General features: G+C 45.2%; 1 protein-coding gene across 6 annotated transcripts in view; it reads left to right on the top strand.

The window, feature by feature from the left end:
- The first annotated feature begins 3,881 nt into the window (after nt 1-3,881).
- The window catches only part of SSBP3 (single stranded DNA binding protein 3), a 137,511-nt gene continuing 120,929 nt past the window's right edge, over nt 3,882-20,463 (top strand). For 4 of the 6 annotated variants that reach the window (XM_005284863.5, XM_005284861.5, XM_005284860.5 and 1 more), the window contains exons 1-4: nt 3,882-4,267; nt 5,057-5,129; nt 5,341-5,402; nt 7,336-7,420. In XM_005284863.5, the coding sequence (XP_005284920.1) occupies nt 4,212-4,267; nt 5,057-5,129; nt 5,341-5,402; nt 7,336-7,420 (276 nt within the window). In that variant the 5' untranslated portion in view covers nt 3,882-4,211. Of the gene's footprint in view, nt 4,268-5,056; nt 5,130-5,340; nt 5,403-7,335; nt 7,421-17,789; nt 18,011-20,463 lie in introns of those variants that run through there. The other 2 variants (XM_065553854.1, XM_065553855.1) reach the window with 2 other exon arrangements.

The raw sequence follows: 20,463 nt of genomic DNA, 5'->3' as shown, positions 1-20,463 counted from the left end.
CAATGGAAAAGCCCAATAAATGTATCTAATCCTATTAATCCAGGACTGTTTCCTAGAGTGGTTTTCTAGTCTGTTGTTTAAATGAACCATTAAGTTTTGCATTAAACTGGGTGAATGTGCTAATTTAAGGGAGGGCTTGCTAGCTGGATTGTGACCTGGTGGTTATCTGGATACATGCACAGCCTGACTTTTGACTAGCCAATTAGATTTATTATTCTGCCAGGCTGTGAAGTCTCCATTAGCATGTAAACCCCCTCTAAAGCATGGAACCGCCCTGCCCTCAATAAGTGATCAGGTTATTATTAGATTGCTCAGTTTGAACAAATTTAGCAAATGGTTAATAGCTTTGGAGATGATAAAAGACAGCTTAAAATGTGCTTCATCGCGTATAACAAATGCCAGTGTGGTGGGGGGGAATCTATGTCTGCTAGCATGTCCTAAAGAAGTAGGAACTGGCTAGTGCAGCTTTGGGGGACTGGGCATGGAACAGGGCAAGGCAAGATCAGGATGAAACTATTTGTGTTGAATGGCCATTACCAGTGCTGTCTGGGACATTCTACACAAAAAAACTACATTTAGGTAGCTTTTGATAGGAGCATCTGCAGCAGGGCCGGCTCTAGGCACCAGCGTTCCAAGCATGTGCTTGGGGCAGCCCTTTTCAAGGGGTGGCATTCCGGCTCTTTGGGGGCGGCACTTTGGGGTTGTTTTGTTTTGGTTTGGTTTTTTTTTGCTTGGGGCGGCAAAAAACCTGGAGCCAGCCCTGATCTGCAGGTGACCTGGGTCGAACTTGCAAATATAACAAGCTTAAAATATAAATTAATATTTTCCACAGTTCATCCCTTTCCTCCTTTTTGAAGATGTTTAGTGGAGATGAAGGTTGGCTCCCTCCCAGCCCATCATGCCCCAAGTTGGGCTTGCAGTGAAGTCAGAATGCTGAATCTATCACATCACTCTAATTCCCCTGGTAACAGAGTGATGTCACAAACATAGGCCTCTGATTCACTGCAGCATCCACCAGTAGAAGTTGGGTAGTCAGGGAAAAAGCTTTTATTCCACCCACAGATGTCTGCGAAAATGGCAAAGACAGGGGGCAGAGGGTAACAGGCTCAAGCATTTTGTTGAAGTTTTCCCCAGTGTAACAACTTCACTTTAAATAAAAAAAAGCTAGTTTCTAAAGAGAGAGCCCCCCACTTAGAGTGACCCTGGTTCAGAAACAAGATCTGTTATCCCACCCTGCCACTGCTGCTGTTCTTGTTTGCTTCAACTGACATTCCTAACATGGGTGGGGAAACTGTCCACTCTCTGCATGATGTCAGTATCCCTCTGTCTTGCAGGCAAGTGCCAGGGGCTAAGTAAGGAGGAGGATCTACTCTGATAAAAGCAAGAGAGAGATCTCACTCCTCCTTGCCCTGACATGGGGGAGTCCCTCACAGCCCTCCCTCCTCTGTGGTTGGCAGCGAGAGCTCCCACTCCTGTTTCAATCTACTTTAATGGTATTGGTAGGGAACATATAGATACTGGCACTCTCCACCTGGAACTTCCTACATGCACTTAAAAAAACAAAAAGCCTCTTTTCCTCTTCACCCTCTACCTACACTGTCTGCTGAGCTTCTGGAATCAAGCCATCCCTGGAAGGATGACCGTTGGAAGGGGCTGAGTGCAAATGACTGGTATCAGGAGTAAGTAGTGCATACTGAAAGCCATCTCCATCTACCAGCTGTGCCCTGAACTATATGCCAACACTTTCCATAAAATACTGCTCCATACTCCTTGCCAGTCTTTTGTTTTTGGTGGGGGGCAAATGGGTCCCTGTTTTATTTGTAGAATGAATGATCACTTACTATTAGCATTAGTATCCCTTATTTAAGTAACATTGCAGGAATGACACATGTCATCTATGAGCATGAAGAAATGTTCTTCTTGGGAAGTAGTTGAATTTTGTCCAAATGTGCCTCACACACATAGCTAATCCCCACCCAAAGGGCACAACTAGCCCATATTCTAATAATCTTACAAGTAAATGGCAGGGAAGAGACGGTTAAAACTTGGCTGCTAAGTGAGTGATAGACAAGAGAGCTAACCTTTGTGTTTTACAAACCAAAGATTTAAGGAAGTTCACGCTAACAATTGTAGCAGGCTAATTTGATTACTGCTGGCTGGCTCAGAGAAACCCGATTTACTCCTGATCCAAAAAATGGCTAGAAACCCCTTCATATTCTATGGAGAGTGTGTCTTTCCCTTCCCCCCTGCTCCATGCCCACCCCCCTTCTCTCCCACACAGTCACACACACACAAATCTTATTTAAAACTTAGAGTTTCCACAGACTGCTCAGCAACCCCCTTGAATGTTACCTTTCCAAATAAATCTCAGTGACCCCGCAGTGAACAGATTACATCAAGGAGCGTGCACAGGGTTTAGGGCTTTAGCATTTTTTTGGGGGGGAGAGACCACTGCATTCATGGGCACATTACTCCAAAAAAAGCCACCTAGGGTCTCCTTTCCAGCCAGGCACATAGACACCGCTCTTTCCTAGCATATAAAGGTCCCTTTTAAAAAATGCACATTAGCACAACGGCAGTGAACTTTAATAGGCTTGTGTGGTTTTTAGCTTAGATTAACTGTGAGGCTGAGTTTTCCTACTTCCACTGTGTTTTCCCCAGGACACTGACCTAGCCTCTAATTGTTTGGTGATAGGCATGTAAGGGGGAGGGGCGTTACTTGTTTATTGGAACAGCGCAGTTATAAAAAAAAAAAAAAAAAACCAACCTAGGCGAACAGTTTCAAGGCTCCCCTTAGGATATATCCAAACAGGCAGCCAATCGGCGCTTACACAGCTTTTTCAGCTTGTTTCTTTTAAAGGGACAGTACCAACCAGGTTATATCATATTTAAAGAGAAACAGGCACTAAAGAATTGGCTGGAAACACCGCCTCTCTCCCCCTCCACCCCCAATCAAGAGTTTTTAACTTCACACTGGAGGGAGAGAATAAATCGCAAATTCTGGCCTGTGGCTCTGTCGGTTAAGACAGGCTCCAGCCAGGCTCCTCGCCTGGGTCACGGAGCTCGAACCCTCGTCAATTTCCTCCCTCATCCTGGACTTTCAAGTTTGCCTTGTTTAAAAAGCAGGCGCCCGCCCCACACCCCCAGTAACTTCCCAGGACTCCGGCGCTGCGCTAGGCTACCCTCTGCCCCCGGAGTGAGGCGCTCCGAGTCCTCGCCCACCAGCAGGCAGGGCAATTCGGACGCGGGGTGGCATGGTCCCCCAAGACAGCTTGGCCTGGGTACCTATGAGCTCCCAGCGCTTCCCCACGAGGGGAAATAGCCTCGGGAGGAAAAGTCAGCAGCGGGGAGGCACTGGGGAGGGGGGTAAGGGTAGACTGGGGGCAGCTGAGAGTAAAGGGATTTAAGAGCAGGGCGGAGGAGGGGTGGAAAAGGGCAACTAGGGAGGGGAAGGAAGGGTGGCTGCTGGGGGGCTTGGAACTAGAGGGGGGTAAGGGAACGAGGCGTTAGTGGGAGACGAAAGGGGAAGGAGCTGGCGGGGGGCTTACGGGGGAGTGGGGTGGGAGAGGTAGGTGGTGGGTGAAAGTGGGGAAGGGCGGATGGCTGGGGGAGTGTAAGAGAAGGAGGATGGGGGGCCTCGTGGGAAGTAGGTGGGGACACTGGGAGGGAAGAGGAAGCCGGAGGATAAGAGAGATAGGAAGGAACAGCACCGCCCCAGGCCTCCAGAAGCAGGAGAAGCCCCACATCCCATGGGGCCCTTTACGAGGCAGGCTGAACCCGGCCGCCTTCGCCTAGCACGGAGCAGCCCAGCTCTTGCATTTAGCTCCGTATCACCTTAACATGCCGCTTGGGGGCGGGGCGGCCCCTCCCCCCGCCGGACGCCGATTGGCCGGGGCGTGTATCAATTGTGGAACGTTGACGCCCGCCGCGTTCCATCCCCGTGTAGCCACGTTCGGTTGAGCTCGGAGTAGCCGTGGTGGTAGCGGCACTGGCAGCAGGGGAAGGAGCTGGGGCAGGAGCAGTTTCAGGGTGATGGGGTCCAGGCCGGGGCTGAGGCTTTGACAGCTGGAGCCGGAGTGAGCGAGCGGGGAGGCAGCCAAGGCCGGGGCGAGCCACAGCGAGGGGAGCGGGGCTGGGAGACCAAGCGGCACCGAAGAGACCCAGGCAGCGGTAGCAGAGCCAGTGGCGGCTTCGCCTCCTCACTGCGGACCATGTTCGCCAAAGGCAAAGGCTCGGCGGTGCCCTCGGACGGGCAGGCTCGAGAGAAGTAAGCGCGGCCGCGGCGGGGCTCGCGGCGCTGGGGGAGCCCCGATGTTGGAGCGGGATTGGGGAGCTGGAGGTTGGGAGGGGAGCTGGAGGCTCCGATCTCTGGGGGTCTCCCCTGGGGTATTTTTCAGACTTGGCTGTTGCTCTGTCCCGGGGAGGGGAGTGGGGGCGCCTGCTGGTTCCACCGCGTCCTTTTGTCTGACCCTGGCTGTCCGTCCATGCAAGTGTATGGGGCGAGGGGCTTTGTTTGGGCACGATCACTTGCTCCCACCTCGGTGCCCCGTCTGGCCCCCTCGCTTACTGCTGGCTCCTGGAGTTCGTAAGCTGGGGCAGGCAGAGGATGTTGGGGGCAAAGGGACTGGAGACGAAGCAGTTCTCGTCTCTCTTCTTCTCCCCCCCATATATCCTCCGCTTTCCCCATGCACTTAGAGGGTTGAACCAACCTTGCCGCCCCCCTCCTTTTTTATTTTGTTTATTTTTAGTTGGTGGGGCTCTGGCTTGCCCGCGGCTGGCTCAGTGACTTGGGATACCGGCTGCATGCTGAATTGTGCATGTGGCTTGAGAAGTAATTTTGTTTCCTGCACTAAAGTAGGGTCAACTTTTGGGGGGAGGGTGGGAGAGGAAGGGGCAGTTCCCATCTCTCCCACTCTGGTGGTGATGGTGTGTCCTTTCCTGCCATAGGTTTTAGCATGCATCTCTCAGGAGAGGAGACACCGTTTTGTCGGAGTGGGATGGTTTCATGAAGTATTTTCCAGTGTAATGGTGTCTCTCTCTTTCTGTACTTTTACAGGTTAGCTTTATACGTCTATGAATATTTGCTGCATGTAGGAGCGCAGAAATCAGCACAGACCTTTTTATCAGAGGTAAGTGGCTCTATTTTTTTGACCCCCCCCCCCCTTTCCCCTGATAGCCTTTGTTTTCAGAAGCAGCCACTGTGGCCTCCATTTTGAATTTTTATCACCTTTTGCCATTTATTGCTAGTTGGCCTCAGAGCCTCCTGGCTATTTGGAGGAGCGTCCTCTCTTGCTCTCACCCTGCCTCATCTAACCGATTTGCACGCTTTCTTGTTTGTAGATCCGATGGGAAAAAAATATCACACTAGGAGAGCCTCCTGGGTTTCTACATTCATGGTGGTGGTAAGTGTGCATTCCTAGTTCCTCCTAGAAAAAAATAAAAAAGAAATGTTTTATCTTAACCCACCTGAAAGAAAAAAAAATAGCCTAGGTAAAAGTTTTGGCTTGATCCTTGTCTCGTTTGAAAAATAAATGTTGTGTAGTAGCAGTGTATGGTGGTGAACTGTGGTCTTTTACTAAAAGATAAGATTTGTTTTTTTTAATGAATAGAAATTTGTGCTTTGTTATAAGGAAGAAGAGGAGAACTTCCTGTTGGTTTCTTTTTTATTCTCGCTGGATAGTCAGGGTATCTAAATAAGTGCTTGTCTGTCCCTCTGCATCATTCTAAAGCAAGGGCAGAAGGGAGCACTTGCTTTCTTTAAGATGGTGATTCAGGATGACTTGATCTTTTGGGGGTTGTTTTTGGGTGAGGGGAGGAGATGCCATTTTCTGTTCAGTGCTGACTGGTGGTAATAACAGTTATACAGACCCATTAGAGGTCCGTTTTTGTGGCTTATCTTTGGCAAAGGTGTGTTGTTGTGGCAAACTTGCAGGGCTCCTAAGTTTCTGGAGAATCTACTATTGTTCCCCGAGAAGCAAGGGAAGACTACTTGTGTCCATGAAGTTACTGTCAATGGGTTTCAAATGCCTTTTCATTTAAAGTTTGCCATAGTGTTTTAAAAAACAAACAAATACTGGGTATATTGAGAGAGATTTTGGTCATATTCCCAAAATTTAGGAAAACCAGGCATACATGCCTACTAGTTTCCCAGAGCAGACACCTTGCGTTTGGGAGTGGCTGAGACTGGAGCCGCTGTGAGTTCCCCTGCAGCCAGTAACTGAGAATATTGTATTAGCTGAGAAAACCAGTTCCTAATTGCATTTGCCAACTTAGTGCAGGATGCTTATGACATACGAAGCATATAGTGCAGACTAGTCTCGGAAGATCAGATCTGTGCTATTACTGGACGTGTAGGGGAGTCAGTTTATGTTGCATGCCTCGGCAGTCTAACTTCTGCCCATGCCTGCATGTTGGGTAACGCAGTTAAAGAAGGGGGTTTGGGGAACATGGTATAGAATTAAGGCTTTTGGATGCTGCAAAACTGAATTCTCTCTGCCTGCTGCCATATATATATGCTAATACTGTCACTGGATTGCCATCCAGTCAACTTCAGGCTCTCAGGTGGCAAAATGCTGCCCTGCAACCAGTGCAGGTCAACAAGAAGCAGTGAGTCAGCACCTACATGCTATGCTGAGAGGGGCTCTTTGTATCTGAGGGAGAGCAGTCTAGGGGCGCTTTCTGAGATGTTCTTAACTGGAAATCCTGTGTGTGGTCAACACCAAAGAGCTCAAAGAGCATTTGCTGTATGGCTTCCCCTGCCGAAGTGAAATTTCTGTGATTGGGTTGTACTCATTGTGGGAATACTTCCCACACGTGAGAAACGTTACTTCGAGGTTCAGTTCTTGAAGCTCCAGACTGGATTCTTGCAAAGGGTTGCTCAAAACTTTGAGTGTGGAAAGGAGGTTTGAACAAGCTGAAACAGCTGGCTACTGGAACACCTTTTGGGGGTAGGGGAGAAGAGGCATCCTGAGATGAGGGTTGATAACCTCTTAAGTTGAGGTTTTAGAAGTCCATGAATTAGCTTTCTTCATTTTGGCAGATTGCCTGCTCGCTGTAACTATTACCAGTACTAATTTTGTCTCTTAAAATGTTTAAGGTAACCCTGTTTGAAATGCTTTTATTTGGAATTGTTGCTAGAAGATTTGAATGGAATGAAATGGGATGCATGATTCTGATGGACTTTAAATGTTCTCGACCACAGGCCAATTGAGGTGGAAAGCTGTTCCCCTTTAATGAACTGTTGGCACAGTTTGTACTATGTCACTGTATGTTTGCTGTTTAGTATATAGGTAATAATTAGTAACTAGATCCTGTTTTGCTTTTTCTGCCATGCAGCGTATTTTGGGACCTTTACTGTGCAGCTCCTGAAAGGCGAGATACTTGTGAACATTCAAGTGAAGCAAAAGCCTTTCATGATTACGTGAGTAACAAATTTTTAATCCTCGTTGTAATTAGGGGGTCAGATAGCTTGAACCTCTTCAACACACCAAAAGCAAACGTAGCCAACTGGCGGTATCTTTTTTAAAAAAATCAGTAGTGTTCTGACTTGGTTGAACAGTATTTCATAATGTTGCAATTATGTAAATTAGTTCAGATCCTTATCTTGAGTGCTTAAAGGTGTTCAGACTATTGGTAGAATGAAGTAGTTTTGCATAGCAATGGACAACAAAGCATTATTGTAGCTGTGCTTTGGGGGAGCACTGCTGATATTTCTCATGTCGAGGACATCTTTACCAGCTTTTTTGCTGCACAGAAAAAAGTATGTTATTTATGGATCTGAAAAGGAAAAATCTTCAGTTTCTTTAGTGTGGGGGGAGAAAAAAACTATCCACTCATTGCAGACAAAGTGCACTTAGGGCTACTAGGAAGCTTGCTCTGGGCGTCCAAGAATCCCGTCTCAAAAATATCAATATAAAGGTACTTCATTTCATTAAGACTGCATTGCAGTCTTTTTCTTTAACCCCTTTTTGTTGAAGGTCCTGTTTTTAAGGGCCGTGGAGTGTCTGGAAGAGATGATTTGAACATGGTGTAGGTGTTGGCTGGGACTGAACCTACCTTTGGTAACAGGTTGGAAAGGCTATATTCTGGGATTGGATGTGAAGCAATGACTGTTTGTTCTGCAGATTCATGTTTGGGGAATCCCAGGTAAATAGCAGATGTGCATAATGAGGGTATCGGCAGCTGGCTTTTTTTTTTTTGTAATGCAGAACAAAATGCTTCCTGAGCAACCCCATGACTAAAAGTCACAGGGCTGCTGTTGCTTGAGACTTTGCAGCCATCTGAAGCGGTCAGTGGGGACCTTGCTCCAAGCTAGGCTGACTGTTCTGTGTACTCGTAGGCAAGCTTGGCAACTTGTCAGGCTTTGGGATGGGATTGTTCTGAAGACCCTGGCTTGCCTGCAGTGGTGGTTTCAGAGTGGAAGAGTTTCAAGATACTTGATAAGCGCAGACTTGATTCTTTTTGGATCACATCATATTAGCGTGGCCTCCAAGGTGCACCTCTAAAACTGCTGCAGCCAGATAACCTTGCTGGTGCTCTGAGTGTTTTATGAGACAATCGGGCAATCAGAATAGACTAGTGGGAATCCTCTGTCGTCAGTCTCCCTTCTACCATAACCTCTGCCAGGGTGGAATCCAGGGCAATAAAGGGTGGAGCTGTGAAGGGGGAAAGTGAGTTGTCTGCTCCTGCGCAGATGAAACTGCTCAATTAAGACTCTATGTTCATGTGAATGCTACGTTGTTAGGATAGTGACAGAGGAATTTGAACTGAGGAATTGATGCAGGCTTGGGCTAGGTTGCTACAGGAAAATGTCAGTGAGCTTCATTTTACTAACAGCAACAGCAGCCCTCTTCTCCCCGTCCAGATCATAGTATCTTCAGGAGAAAATGGTACAGAATCTTTTCCTTTCCTGTTATGTTACTGCCGTGCTCCTACCTGTGCATCTGCTAGTCTCCTCTAGAACATACGTAAGGTTTTGTCCTGTAAACATGACTCAGTGGATGAGTTATGGACCACACTAAAGACCTCCCAACTGCTCCATCCGTTGCTTGGTAAGGCATTTGTTGCTGGGGTGGCAAAGCATGAAAGCTCATGGGATATAGATAGCGAAGTGCTGTTTGAAAATATTTGCTATGAATGTGTTAAAGGTGGTGTTTCCACCAAGCCAGCACCTGTTTTCAGAATAGGTTAAAAAAGAAATATCTGGATAGTGGTTCAGGATGCAGAAGTGTAATTGATTTCCCCCTTGATATAACCCAATCAGGAATTGCTGAGCTGTCCCCTAGAGAAATACAAGGGGAAACCAACAGAAATTGCTCTGATTTCCTTGGGTCTGTGTGTTTCTACTGTGGTTTTTCATCTCCCTTGGGATGCAGTTTACCCCCAAAGGGAGCCAAACTGGAATTTTCTTTTGTGACTTGCTGACCATTGGTGAATACTCTTGATTCACATGTGCCATTCCGTATGTGCTGCTGATTTCAGAATATTTCAAATGTGGCAATGTCCTTTACGTATTGTTTTTTAGATAGATTGAATTAAAAGCTTGGACTTCATAATCAAGAATATAAGATACACAGTGACTAACTACTTGTCAGCAGACCTTTCATATTAAGGCCAACTTTGGTAACTAAAAGTTCCTGAAAACGCTGCTGGAGACTGCAGCTGTGTCCTAGTGGACAGTTATTCTTGAAGCATCTCTTCTGTAATTGTCAATTTCCTGAACGTGTTGAGACTCCATGATTGGCACAGCGGGCCAGATTTTTTTGGAGGGGGGTAGGGGGGTCTTGGATGCACAACTAAAGGTGTGCTTGATGGTATTGGCAGCCAAGATATAAAGCAACGCTAGCAGCAGCCTTATAATAGTGTCTGAGGATTTAGTGTATTTAGAGAAATTAATCTTTTTTAGCTTGGTAATAATTCTAACAATAGGCATGAGTGCATTAGATTCACATAAACTTCTTTAATACATGTTGCTTTAAGCTTACAGCAAATAGACACAATCCTGATTGTTTTTTAATTCTCAGTGTAATACAGTTTCATAACAGCCCTAAGTTCTTTACCTTTTTAGCTTTATTATGAAGACTCATAAGATGATTTGCTTTCCTCCCTGTTCCTCTCCCTTCTTAGTTAGTTTTATTCTCATCATCCTCTCATTGGCCTTAAAGTGGTTGATTATGTTTCTGCTCCATGTTGTTGCTTATTGCAGATGCTTAAGGGTTCTTTTTTCCTCGAGAATCAATGTTTTCACAGCAGGAGAATGTAGTGTACTTTACAGGGCGAGGAAACTACCCGTATAAAACTTAAATATTGACCAAAGAAAGGGAGCAAACGATAAACTTTTTGTGTGAATAGGAACTTGTTTCTCTGAGCGGCAGGTCCATGGCCCTGCATAGCACGTTCATGGGGAGCAATGCTAGATGCTCGCAACACCGAAGCTATCTCTTGTGGATGCCCTGGTATTTTCCATTGGGAGTTCTGGTGTGGGGTGATAATGCCGGTCTTTGTTTATGTAACATGTGGAAGGATGAGGAGGCACAGGATTTTCTTGTTTGGGGCGGTGGAGTCTGGGGAGAATTTATCCTCTCAGGGTTACTAAGGAGCACCAAAGTCTAAATGGAGACTCCTGTCACCTTCTGAACTTTCTCTTAAATTACTGTTCCAAAGCAGAACATCTGTTGCTGAAGCTGAAAGGAGTGTTGAAGATGTGTGAAGAACTGCCTGCAAATCTTGCATGACCTAAAGTTATGGGGCTGCTCAGTGGTTCTCACCAGGGTTTGATTCCTTGTCCCTTGCTCATTGGGTGTGAAGGGGCTGGCAGTACCATTCCTGTGTGGTTTGCAAATCATGAACAGAGTGGCCAGATAACGAATTTTATGCGTTGGATGTCGGTAAAAATATCCCATTATGCAGCACATCACAGATTTGTAGAACATTGTTTAAACTTCACCAATGACAGAACTTGTTTTTTGGAGGTTGCACATGTCTGCAATGCATAAAATGACATTTATTTACCAATAGACTTTGTATTTGCTCCAATATACACTAGTGGACTATTCTCAACTTTCACCTTTGTGTAAACGAAGCACTGTAAAATAATCTGGTGGCACCTTAAAGAGTAACAGATTTATTTGGGCATAAGCTTTCGTGAGTAAAAACCTCACTTCTTCGGATGCATCCGAAGAAGTGAGGTTTTTACTCACGAAAGCTTATGCCCAAATAAATCTGTTAGTCTTTAAGGTGCCACCAGACTCCTTGTTGTTTTTGTAGATACAGACTAACACGGCTACCCCCTGATACTTGTAAAATAATCGGCTCTAGATGTTTTGGTCTTAACCTCTCGTGCCTGGCTAGCACAGAAATTATACGCCGGTTGAAATACACTTGGCAAGTTTCCCTTCCATGCTGTTTTCCCATTGTTTGTCTTGGAGGTGTGGTCATTTGGACACATGAAGAGACACATCTCTCAAGATCAAACAGCTTAGGGAACACAGGCTTTGGAGTAAGAGCAACAGCGTGCTTCATTAGTAGAGCGTTAAGTGTGGTATTTGCATGCTGTGTAATTTCCATTTCACTTCCCAATATAACCTTATGAAAACTAATAGTAGCAGCGGGAGAAATTACCAATTTCCCCCATCAAATTTTAATATTTAAATAAAAATCACTCTCACTTCAGTCTCTCACGACTTTTTTCATGACGTCTTGATTAACATAGTTCCTTACCTGGTTAGGAAATGCAGTTTCCACTGAGTTTGAGCTCTTAGCTTAGTTTCAAGGATGCTGTGCTCTTGGTGAGGTGGTGTGCCAGAATACCTGGTAGTGGGAGCATAATGTATAAGAGCAGGACTCTGTTAAGGGGTCAAATACTGTAGCTTTCCAGTGTGTGTGAAAAGCCAACACTCCTCAATAAATTATTCCTGTTTGTAGCTTTGCTATAGTCGGCCTATTCCCCCAACTTATACAGAAACAGTTTATCCAAAAGTAAAAAGCGCTAAAAATTACATTCATTTTAAGCCATGTACATTGATTTCCAGTTGACTCTTCTAATTTGACCTGTTCTGAACTTTGCACTCAATTCTTAACAATTAATATGCTTTATTTCTGGATCCTGCATGCAGTGGGAATCTGATCAAATTGGACGTGTTTCTTTTATTCTCTGCTTCACTTGTTTGGGGTTGTGAAAACCTCAAAAGGGAGTGTGGGGGAGAAATATCCCAAATCTGTCTCTCGTTTCAGTATTTTTGTGTGCATTTCCAATTGAAAATGTTATATTCTCTCTGGAGGTTACTGCTGTTGGCACGGCTGCCTTTATCTTGCTTCTAGGCAAAGCCCCTCTGTAAGCACACTCGTATTACAGTGTGCGCTGTGTTGCCAGACACTCTTGTTGCAGGTTTCATTGTGCATCTTCTGAGCCGGTGAGCTACAAAGGGATTGTACAGCATGACAGGGAATTTCAACCACCACGTTATCTCAGAATTGGCCGATTGATGGTTGCAGTTCAGCATTTCAACATTGTGAAAGCCAATACAATTTGAGTTAGCTGTGATGACTGCCAGTTTAAATACCGCAGTGAATTTCTGTCAAATAGCTAATACATAGAATGGGGAATTGCAGAAAACTTGATCACCAGAACCACTTTAGTCGATTTTGGCCTCAAGCTACAGAAAATGAACTTAAATCTAGTTGACTGTCGCTACATACTTTTTGTGGCATTATTCTGTCTGCACAACCTCTTCAAGCTGAACTTGAGAGGGCGAGAAGTATCGAGAAAAATCACGCTTTGGTCACATGAAATTTTAAGGGGGGAAAACCCCCCACCATTTTCTCCCTCCGCCCCCCATTGCATTCATATATAGGTTTCAAAAAGTGTATTGTCCCGCTGAGGGCAGCTGATGGGGTAAGAATGCTAGATCACTAGATAATGTGTTTGCATGTAAAATAAAGCATTGGTTTTTTTTAATGGTTTAAATTATTTTAAACAATGTAAATCAATCCAGCTCTTCCGGTCCAACTGCGCCAGTCTTGTTGAAAGATGCATTGCTAAAGATTGATGGACAGTGTGAGGAAAGCTGTGATTAGTCCTGGAAAAGATGGTATGGCTGGTTCAGTAAAAATATCTCATTTGCTTCACGTGTCTAACAACCCACCTTTCTTTTCTTTCTTTTGAACATCTGAAAATCACCCATTGTATTAAATGGTACTTTTGGGAAATCCCTTATGCCAGGGGTTCTCAAACTTCATTGCACCAGGACCCCTTCTGACAACAAAAATTCCTACAGGACCCCAAGACGGGGGACCCAAGTCTGAGCCTGGCCAAGCTCCACTGCCTCGGGGTGGGGGGGGGGCAAAGCCCATGCCCCGCAGCCCCGGGCAGGAGTCCAAAACCAAACCCTAAGGGCTTCAGCCCCAGGCAGGGGGCCTGTAACCTGAGCCACAATGCCCAGGGCTGAAGCCCTCAGGCTTGGGCCCCAGGCTCTAGCAAGTCTAAGCTAGTCCTGGCAACCCCAGTTGGGGTTAAGACCCACTTCGGGGTCCCAACCCACAGTTTGAGAACCACTGCCTTATGCGATGCAGGAACAGCAGATATGGTGTTAATATTTTTTTCCTAAAAGGCTTCAATGATTGGTGTTAATACGCATAATTTTAATCAATACGGGAATAGAAGACAAGCTGGGGAGCCTTCAGTAGGGCCTCATCCGGGCAGAATAAGATCATATATAGTGCAGTCATGCTCCCTCAATGGCCACACGCCAAGTATAGGATCCAGATAGTGGTTTCTGAACCCTGAAAACTAAGCTGCCAATTCCTCAGGCCAAGATTGTTCTCTGCAAGTGCTGTACTCTGGAAGGCATTACCTTAGGGCACATCACCTCTCTGAGAAAGCATCTGTAGAGGTAATCTCCACTCCTATTACTCCTTCACTACCAACAAAAAAACCTCAGCTTTTTTGTGGCCTTTGTTTCCACAACTTCCACTAACCTGGCAGTCTGTGCTAGTTTAAATGTGATTGCACAATGCCTTTAAACTAGTGTCTGTAGGGGATGATCTTGGTGTTTTAAAGGTGTGTTCTCCCCCTCCCCCCAAATCCATTGGTCTAAACCAGGGGTAAGCAACCTATGGCAAGCGTGCCGAAGGCAGCACGCAAGCTGATTTTCAGTGGCACTCACGCTGCCCGGGTGCTGGCCACCGGTCCGGGGGGCTCTGCATTTTAATTTAATTTTAAATGAAGCTTTTTAAACATTTTAAAAACCTTTATTTACTTTACATACAACAATAGTTTAGTTATATATTATAGACTTATAGAAAGAGACCTTCTAAACACATTAAAATGTATTACTGGCACACGAAACCTTAAATCAGAGTGAATAAATGAAGACTCGGCACACCACTTCTGAAAGGTTGCTGACCCCTGGTCTAAACTGTAGCTCTAATGTTGTACATTGTAGCTGTTAAGGTCTGTTTTGTCCCTGTCCTCTGTTCTTGGTACAGGATTGTTTACCATTTCAAATCTCTGTATCTTAGCGGAAGGCAGGATGTTGTGACGCCGTAAGACAGTGGTTCTCAACCTTTCTAGACTACTGTACCCCTTTCAGGAGTCTGATTTGTCTTATGTACCCCTAGTTTCACCTCACTTAAACTACTTGGTTACAAAATCAGACATAAAAATATAAAAGTGACTCAGCATGCTATTACTGAAAAATTGCTGACTTTCTCCTTTTTACCATATAATTATAAAATAAAACGATTGGGATATAAATATTGTACTTACAGTTCAGCATATAGAGCAGTATAAAACAAGCCCTTATCTGTATGAAATTTTAGTTTGTACTGACTTCACTAGTACGGTTTATGTAGCCTGTTGTAAAACTAAGCAAATGAGTTGATGTACCCGCTGGAAGACCTCTGCGTACCCCAGGGGCATGCGTGCCCCTGGTTGAGAACCACTGCCCTAAGAGATGTAAAGTGTTTGGATGTGCATTATGTAGGCTAACCGTGGACTCAATTGATAAATCATGTGCAGTTGTTCTGGGTATTCGGTATCTATTCTAGACTGTTCTTGTGTGTAGTGCTTGCTACCTCTTCAGCACCAATGAAGAGCTGTTGTTCTTGGCTTACGTGTAGTAGACCCATATCCTAAGACTTCATGGTGGGTGCTACCCTGTGCAACCATGTCATCTCAGGACTTCAGAGAGCTGGTGTTAAGCACCTCTCCTTTCACTTCGATTAAAGCGGTGAGCGGTATAGAGCCTATGAGGCCAGTTGGATTTAGTCGGTTAGAGGACACTGGTGCGCACACACGCTAGCCAGTTGGTTGCATACTCTACCATTTAAAAGCTTGTCCCCAAAGGCTGGGGTTGACAGGAGTTCAATGCCATCAGTTAGGAGCCTTATGTGGCATATCCGTGACCAACTAGGAAGTCAGTTGCACCTGTACCGCACTCTGTGGCCATAACATCCTTTACAGCAGCAGTGATGCTGGAACTTCAGTCCTGCTGCTGCAAAAGAGCAGAACCTGTCCCATGCAGGAATTGCGAAGAATCAAATGTTGTCATGTTTCCGTTGAAAGGAGGACGTGGAAAGAGGGGATTGCTAGAAAACTTCACTCCCTTGTGGCTTTGCTAAGGAAGTGCTTGGCGCAGGCACAAACTAAACAGACTGCTTCCCTGGTAAGAAATATGCCCGTTCTGTCTCCAAGGCATGTTCATATCCGTTCAGTAGGGCCAGCGTTTCCCAATAGGTAACTGAACAGAGGAATTTGCTTAACATTTGGCACCTTTGCAGGATTATCTGTAAAACCCCAAACCCCTAAAAGGAGTGTAGAATTTTCTCCCAACCTAGCAACATGCTGATTTTACAATCTTCTACCCACGTGTCTACCCATCTCTTTTTGGATGGAGACATTTGAGGGGAAAGGATGGTTGTCTTTTCAATAAGAATAAGTCCATGTGACTTTAAGAGGTTGAATAATTAGTTTCCAAAGCAGACATTTATGTAACATTTTAGGGCTCTCTCTCCTCCCCTCCCACCCTCCCGTAGAAGTTCACTTTTTAATGAGCCAAAGCTGATAAAACTTTCTAATATGTAAAAGCAAAACTGCATCATTAAAATACACCCCTTCATTTAAGCTCTGAGTATAAAGTTGCGCTGTTTTAGCATTGACAGGTCTTGCAGACAAAACCATCTCTTTTGCCTTGGAATGATACCGTGCTTATAGCAGGGATTATTGAAGGGTTGGATGGTTGCAGCGGAGCTGGGAGAGTGTGTGCCTTTTAAAGCAATACCTTCATTTAGTTGATATTGATGGAAAAACAGAGTGCCCTACACTTGAGGTCATGGCGCAGAACTTATGCTGTAGTCTTTGTGATGGGGGTTCCTAAATATTTATCCTGTTCTGTCCCTAATGAAAACAAATTGTCAACAGTTGTTCAGTAACTGACTAAATTAAAATCTGTAATTAGTCAATTAGATTAAAGAGTTGGCACAACCTGATTGTATCATGCTGGTTAGGTTATTAAGAGAAAGGGTGTGATTTTTAATTACTGAATGCTAATTTTGACAGTTTCAAATAGAAACAGACGTTTTTTCCCCCCTCTGATTCTGACTGCCTCTGTAAAGTAAGGCAGCAACATTTATTTTATGTCAACAAATAGTGGGAAGGTGCAAACTTTCTCGGGTTTAAATCCACAAGGGATTTCATCTAAAAAGAGTTGGGTGGGAAAAAGTTACATTGAACAACATGTTTTTAAAAAATTGTCTTTCGAAGACCATCAGTAGCAAAGTAAATCACTTTGTATTCTAGCCGGGAAACAAATGCAAATGGAATTTGTGCTTCCGGAGTGGAAGAGGATTTTTTTCTCTCTCTCTCTCTCTCTCCCTCTCCCCCCCCCCCCCCCCCCCCCCCCAGCTCCGAAGTTGAGCGCACCACGAATTGTGGCTATCAATAGAGCCAAATCTAACAATGCTTTTGTAGCAAATAAAATGATCCAATCACAGATTTGTTGGATGCAGTGGTTGTTTGAGGGTTGGGGAGTAGGAAGTCCCCTCCCCCCCCCCCCCCCCCCAAAGGTACTGTGGGTGTTGCAAATCACACTTCCCACCATAAGGCTTAAAATGCTCAAAGATCTGTTGGGCTTTTTTTTTTTCTTCTCTCCTCTCCTCTCCCCCCCCCTTCCCCCCAATGTTCTTGCTTGCTGAGATCACATGTGTTCTGTGTTAGCTTTGGGCAGCGTGTATGCTTTGTATAGGGTGACCAGATGTCCCTATTTTATAGGGACAGTCCTGATATTTGGGGCATTTTCTTCTATAGGCGCTTATTACCCCCTCCACCTCCCTCCCAATTTTTCACACTTGCTGTCTGGTCACCCTAGCTTGGTATCCTTCTTTTTCGTCCTTATTCTCCCCCGCTTAAAGGCCACTTTGACCAGCGTTTAGCCAATAGATGTGTAGTGCTGAGATGTCAGTGATACAGAAGTGAGTCATTTTTTTTCAAACCTCCCCCATCCCCTCGCTGTTAGGTTTGATCACCATTGGAGGGGACCCAGTGGCATTTGGAAAGCGAAGCCACTGAGGAAGGAGTAGGTGGTTAGGGGTGGGAACAGCCATCAGTATAAAAGGCTGCTTTTTGTTTGTGATGCAGGATTTCATGGTTTGCTTCAGGAGGACACAGCCATGTGTAATGTCAAGCACCCAGGATGAGCTGCTCTTAGATGCTTGCTGTAGAGATCCCTCCATGGGCTCTAGGTGTCTAGGTCTGTGATTGACCCCCTGTCTCAGCGGAAGTTTGGAGGTGGGTGTTCTTAAGGGCCGAGACGCTGCCAGATTTGTAGTTCTGGGTAAATCCAAAGCTTGTAAGCCTTCAGTCATTTCCTTTGTCGTCCTTTCAGAGGAACAAAGAAAATGAAGCAGAAGGTGCATATGCAGTTCACGTATGAAGCCAGGGGGACGATGACCTCTTATATTGGGGAGCTCGGAGAGTTCTCTAAAGCAACAGTATGGGCCAACCAGGTACTGCAAGGTATGCAGCAAAAGGTGTGTTTGCAGAGCGAGGGTCTTGTTCAGAGGGAGCAGAATTTTATTATAGAGTTGAAAGGCCAGAAGGGACTACCCGATCATCTAGTCTGACCTCCTGTATGTCACAGGCCACCAGCACACACATACTAAACCCAACAACCGAAATGAGACCAAAACATTACAGCCGTCAGGAGAAAAGGTCTCTCTGCTTTTCTGGTTGGCAATTGAAGATTTGTTAGGTCAGTGCAACATGTATGGGTCTGAGTGAGGCTTTCCTGTTCTGATCATTTCCTTCCTTACCTTGGAAACTTGGATTTTCTCCTACCTTTTGTTACATATTTTCTCTTTTCAAACAACCTCTTGCTCCATTGAAAACAGCTGCAGGCCAATCCTAGGAAGCTAACCGAATACTCAGGGTTTTTTAGAATGCTGCATGTGTGTTTGCATGCTGCAGCTGCAACAGCCTGTAAAACGGAATAAAAAGTAACCTTTGCCCAGATGCTGAATAAATTAAAGGGCAACTGATTGTGCAGAATCCTTGCTTGTGCACAGGGTTTTAGAGGCGGAGTCTGTTCCACTGTTGGGTAATTTCCTTTCTTTAAGGAACCATGTAAAGGTAGAGGATTAAAGAATGGGAGAGGAGAGAAGCCTAATGCTGAAGCTGGTTCATCCAATTGACTGCAGTCCAGCTGCATGAGAATGGGGATAGAACTGCCTCGGTTCTTTACGTTCTTGCGCAACTAAACATCAAATGTTAACGCCTGACAAACGGCTTTGGACGCACTGTGCAGTTGGAGGCTTTCTGAGGTTTCATCTCCAGAGAACCACAGATACAGTTAATTTTGTGTTAATGGTTTCTGCTGTTTAGCAGGAGCCTCCGAGCGGAGCTTGCCCTTTAAAAGCATAAACTTTTTGACACGTTACTGGTGCCTGTGATTTTATTTACCAATTACGGTAGAATCAAAAGTGACTTTCACTCCCCCTTCCGAAAAAGAGAGTTCTTTGTCAAGAGAGCTGGTTGCTGACTTTTTCCTTTTCAGTTCCAAAACACTGCAGAGTGAATGCAAGGGGCAAAACATTTGCCTGTGCAGATTGTAAACACTCTGCGACCCATGCTCTTTTTTTTACGAGGCAGTGTGGTCCAGTGGGCAGAGCGCTGACTTAATACTTGGCAGACATACGTTGTGTGCCCAGTTGTGCCACTGATGACCTGTTGTGTGACCTTCCCCTTTCTGTCTTTGATTTTCCTCTGACTTCTCCATATACAGTAGTTTGTAAGCTGTTTGGGAGCATAGATTCTCTGGCTGTTTACAGCACCTAGCGCAGTGGGCTCTGGTTCCTCAATTGGAGGGGACCCTTTAGGTACTGGAACAGAAGTAATCATTATAACAATGGTAGGGTGTCATTTTAGTTGAAAATACTTAAGCCAGTTTGGTACAATCTCTTTATACCTTTGGGGAAGGTGGAAAGTACCCTTTTAGATTTGCCATTTTTAAAATAATCCACCAACCCCAGGAGGTAGCGGTGTAATTGTGCATTTCATAAACTTTTATAGGACATGTAGAAAGAAACCAGATTGCTTCTGAACCTTCTGCTCGTTATTCCAGCTTTCCATCTTCTATCCATGCCTACCAAATAGCTTTTGTCCATCCGGGGAGTGAGCGGATGCAGTTCTTCAGACAACCTAGGTAAACCCTCTTCCCATGAGTCAGCTAATCTGTCACAGCACAGCCAGAACTAGGTAAAATTCAGATCACATCTGTCACTTGCTGGCTTCTTTTGTCAGGAGCTGGCATTGAAACCTGCTCACCAGGTTCTGAGTAAACATATATGTTGTAATCTGCCACGATTTATATGAGCGGAAAAGAGTGGGTCAGCTGGGCTTTTAACAGAGTTGAAGCAATAATTGGGCATGGTAACTGATTCAGGTCCCAGAACAATTGTGAAGATCGTTAACTTAGCAAGCACTTTACCTGTTTTGTGATCACCTCGTGCGAGATTCAGAATTGAGGGTAGAAGGGGAGTTAAGGGAAGAATATTGAAAGCCTTTTAAAAAAAAAAAAAACAATCCCCCAAATAGAGCCAGAGACGGGAGTGCTGCTGTTTCTTTAAACTGAAAAGGCTGTTGGTTTACTGCTAACTGTGGGGGAGGGGTGATGTGTTTTACCCTGGTGACTTGATGAGTGAGGTTTGTAGCCAGCTTAAGCCCTGACACAGCAGGATGGGAGGAGCCAAGGAGTAGCCGCTGCCTTACCAGTTCAGCACACTGTGCAGCTTAGAGGTTTCCTTGGCTTTACTGAATTAGCACATCTTTTATTTTCTGACCAGAAAGTTAAATTACACACCCTGCTTGAGGAAGAGCAGGAGTTGGTGCCTTTTCGGATCACAACGATGCACAGTCTGGGGACGGTGAGAGCATGGAGCAGGACGGGGTGTTCAGAATGAATGCTGTGCTCT

This window comes from Chrysemys picta, chromosome 8 (assembly GCF_011386835.1).
Source record: "Chrysemys picta bellii isolate R12L10 chromosome 8, ASM1138683v2, whole genome shotgun sequence".
NCBI lineage: Eukaryota > Metazoa > Chordata > Testudines > Emydidae > Chrysemys > Chrysemys picta.
Note: the sequence above shows the minus strand (reverse complement) of the source record. Positions and strands in the feature narration are given on the sequence as shown.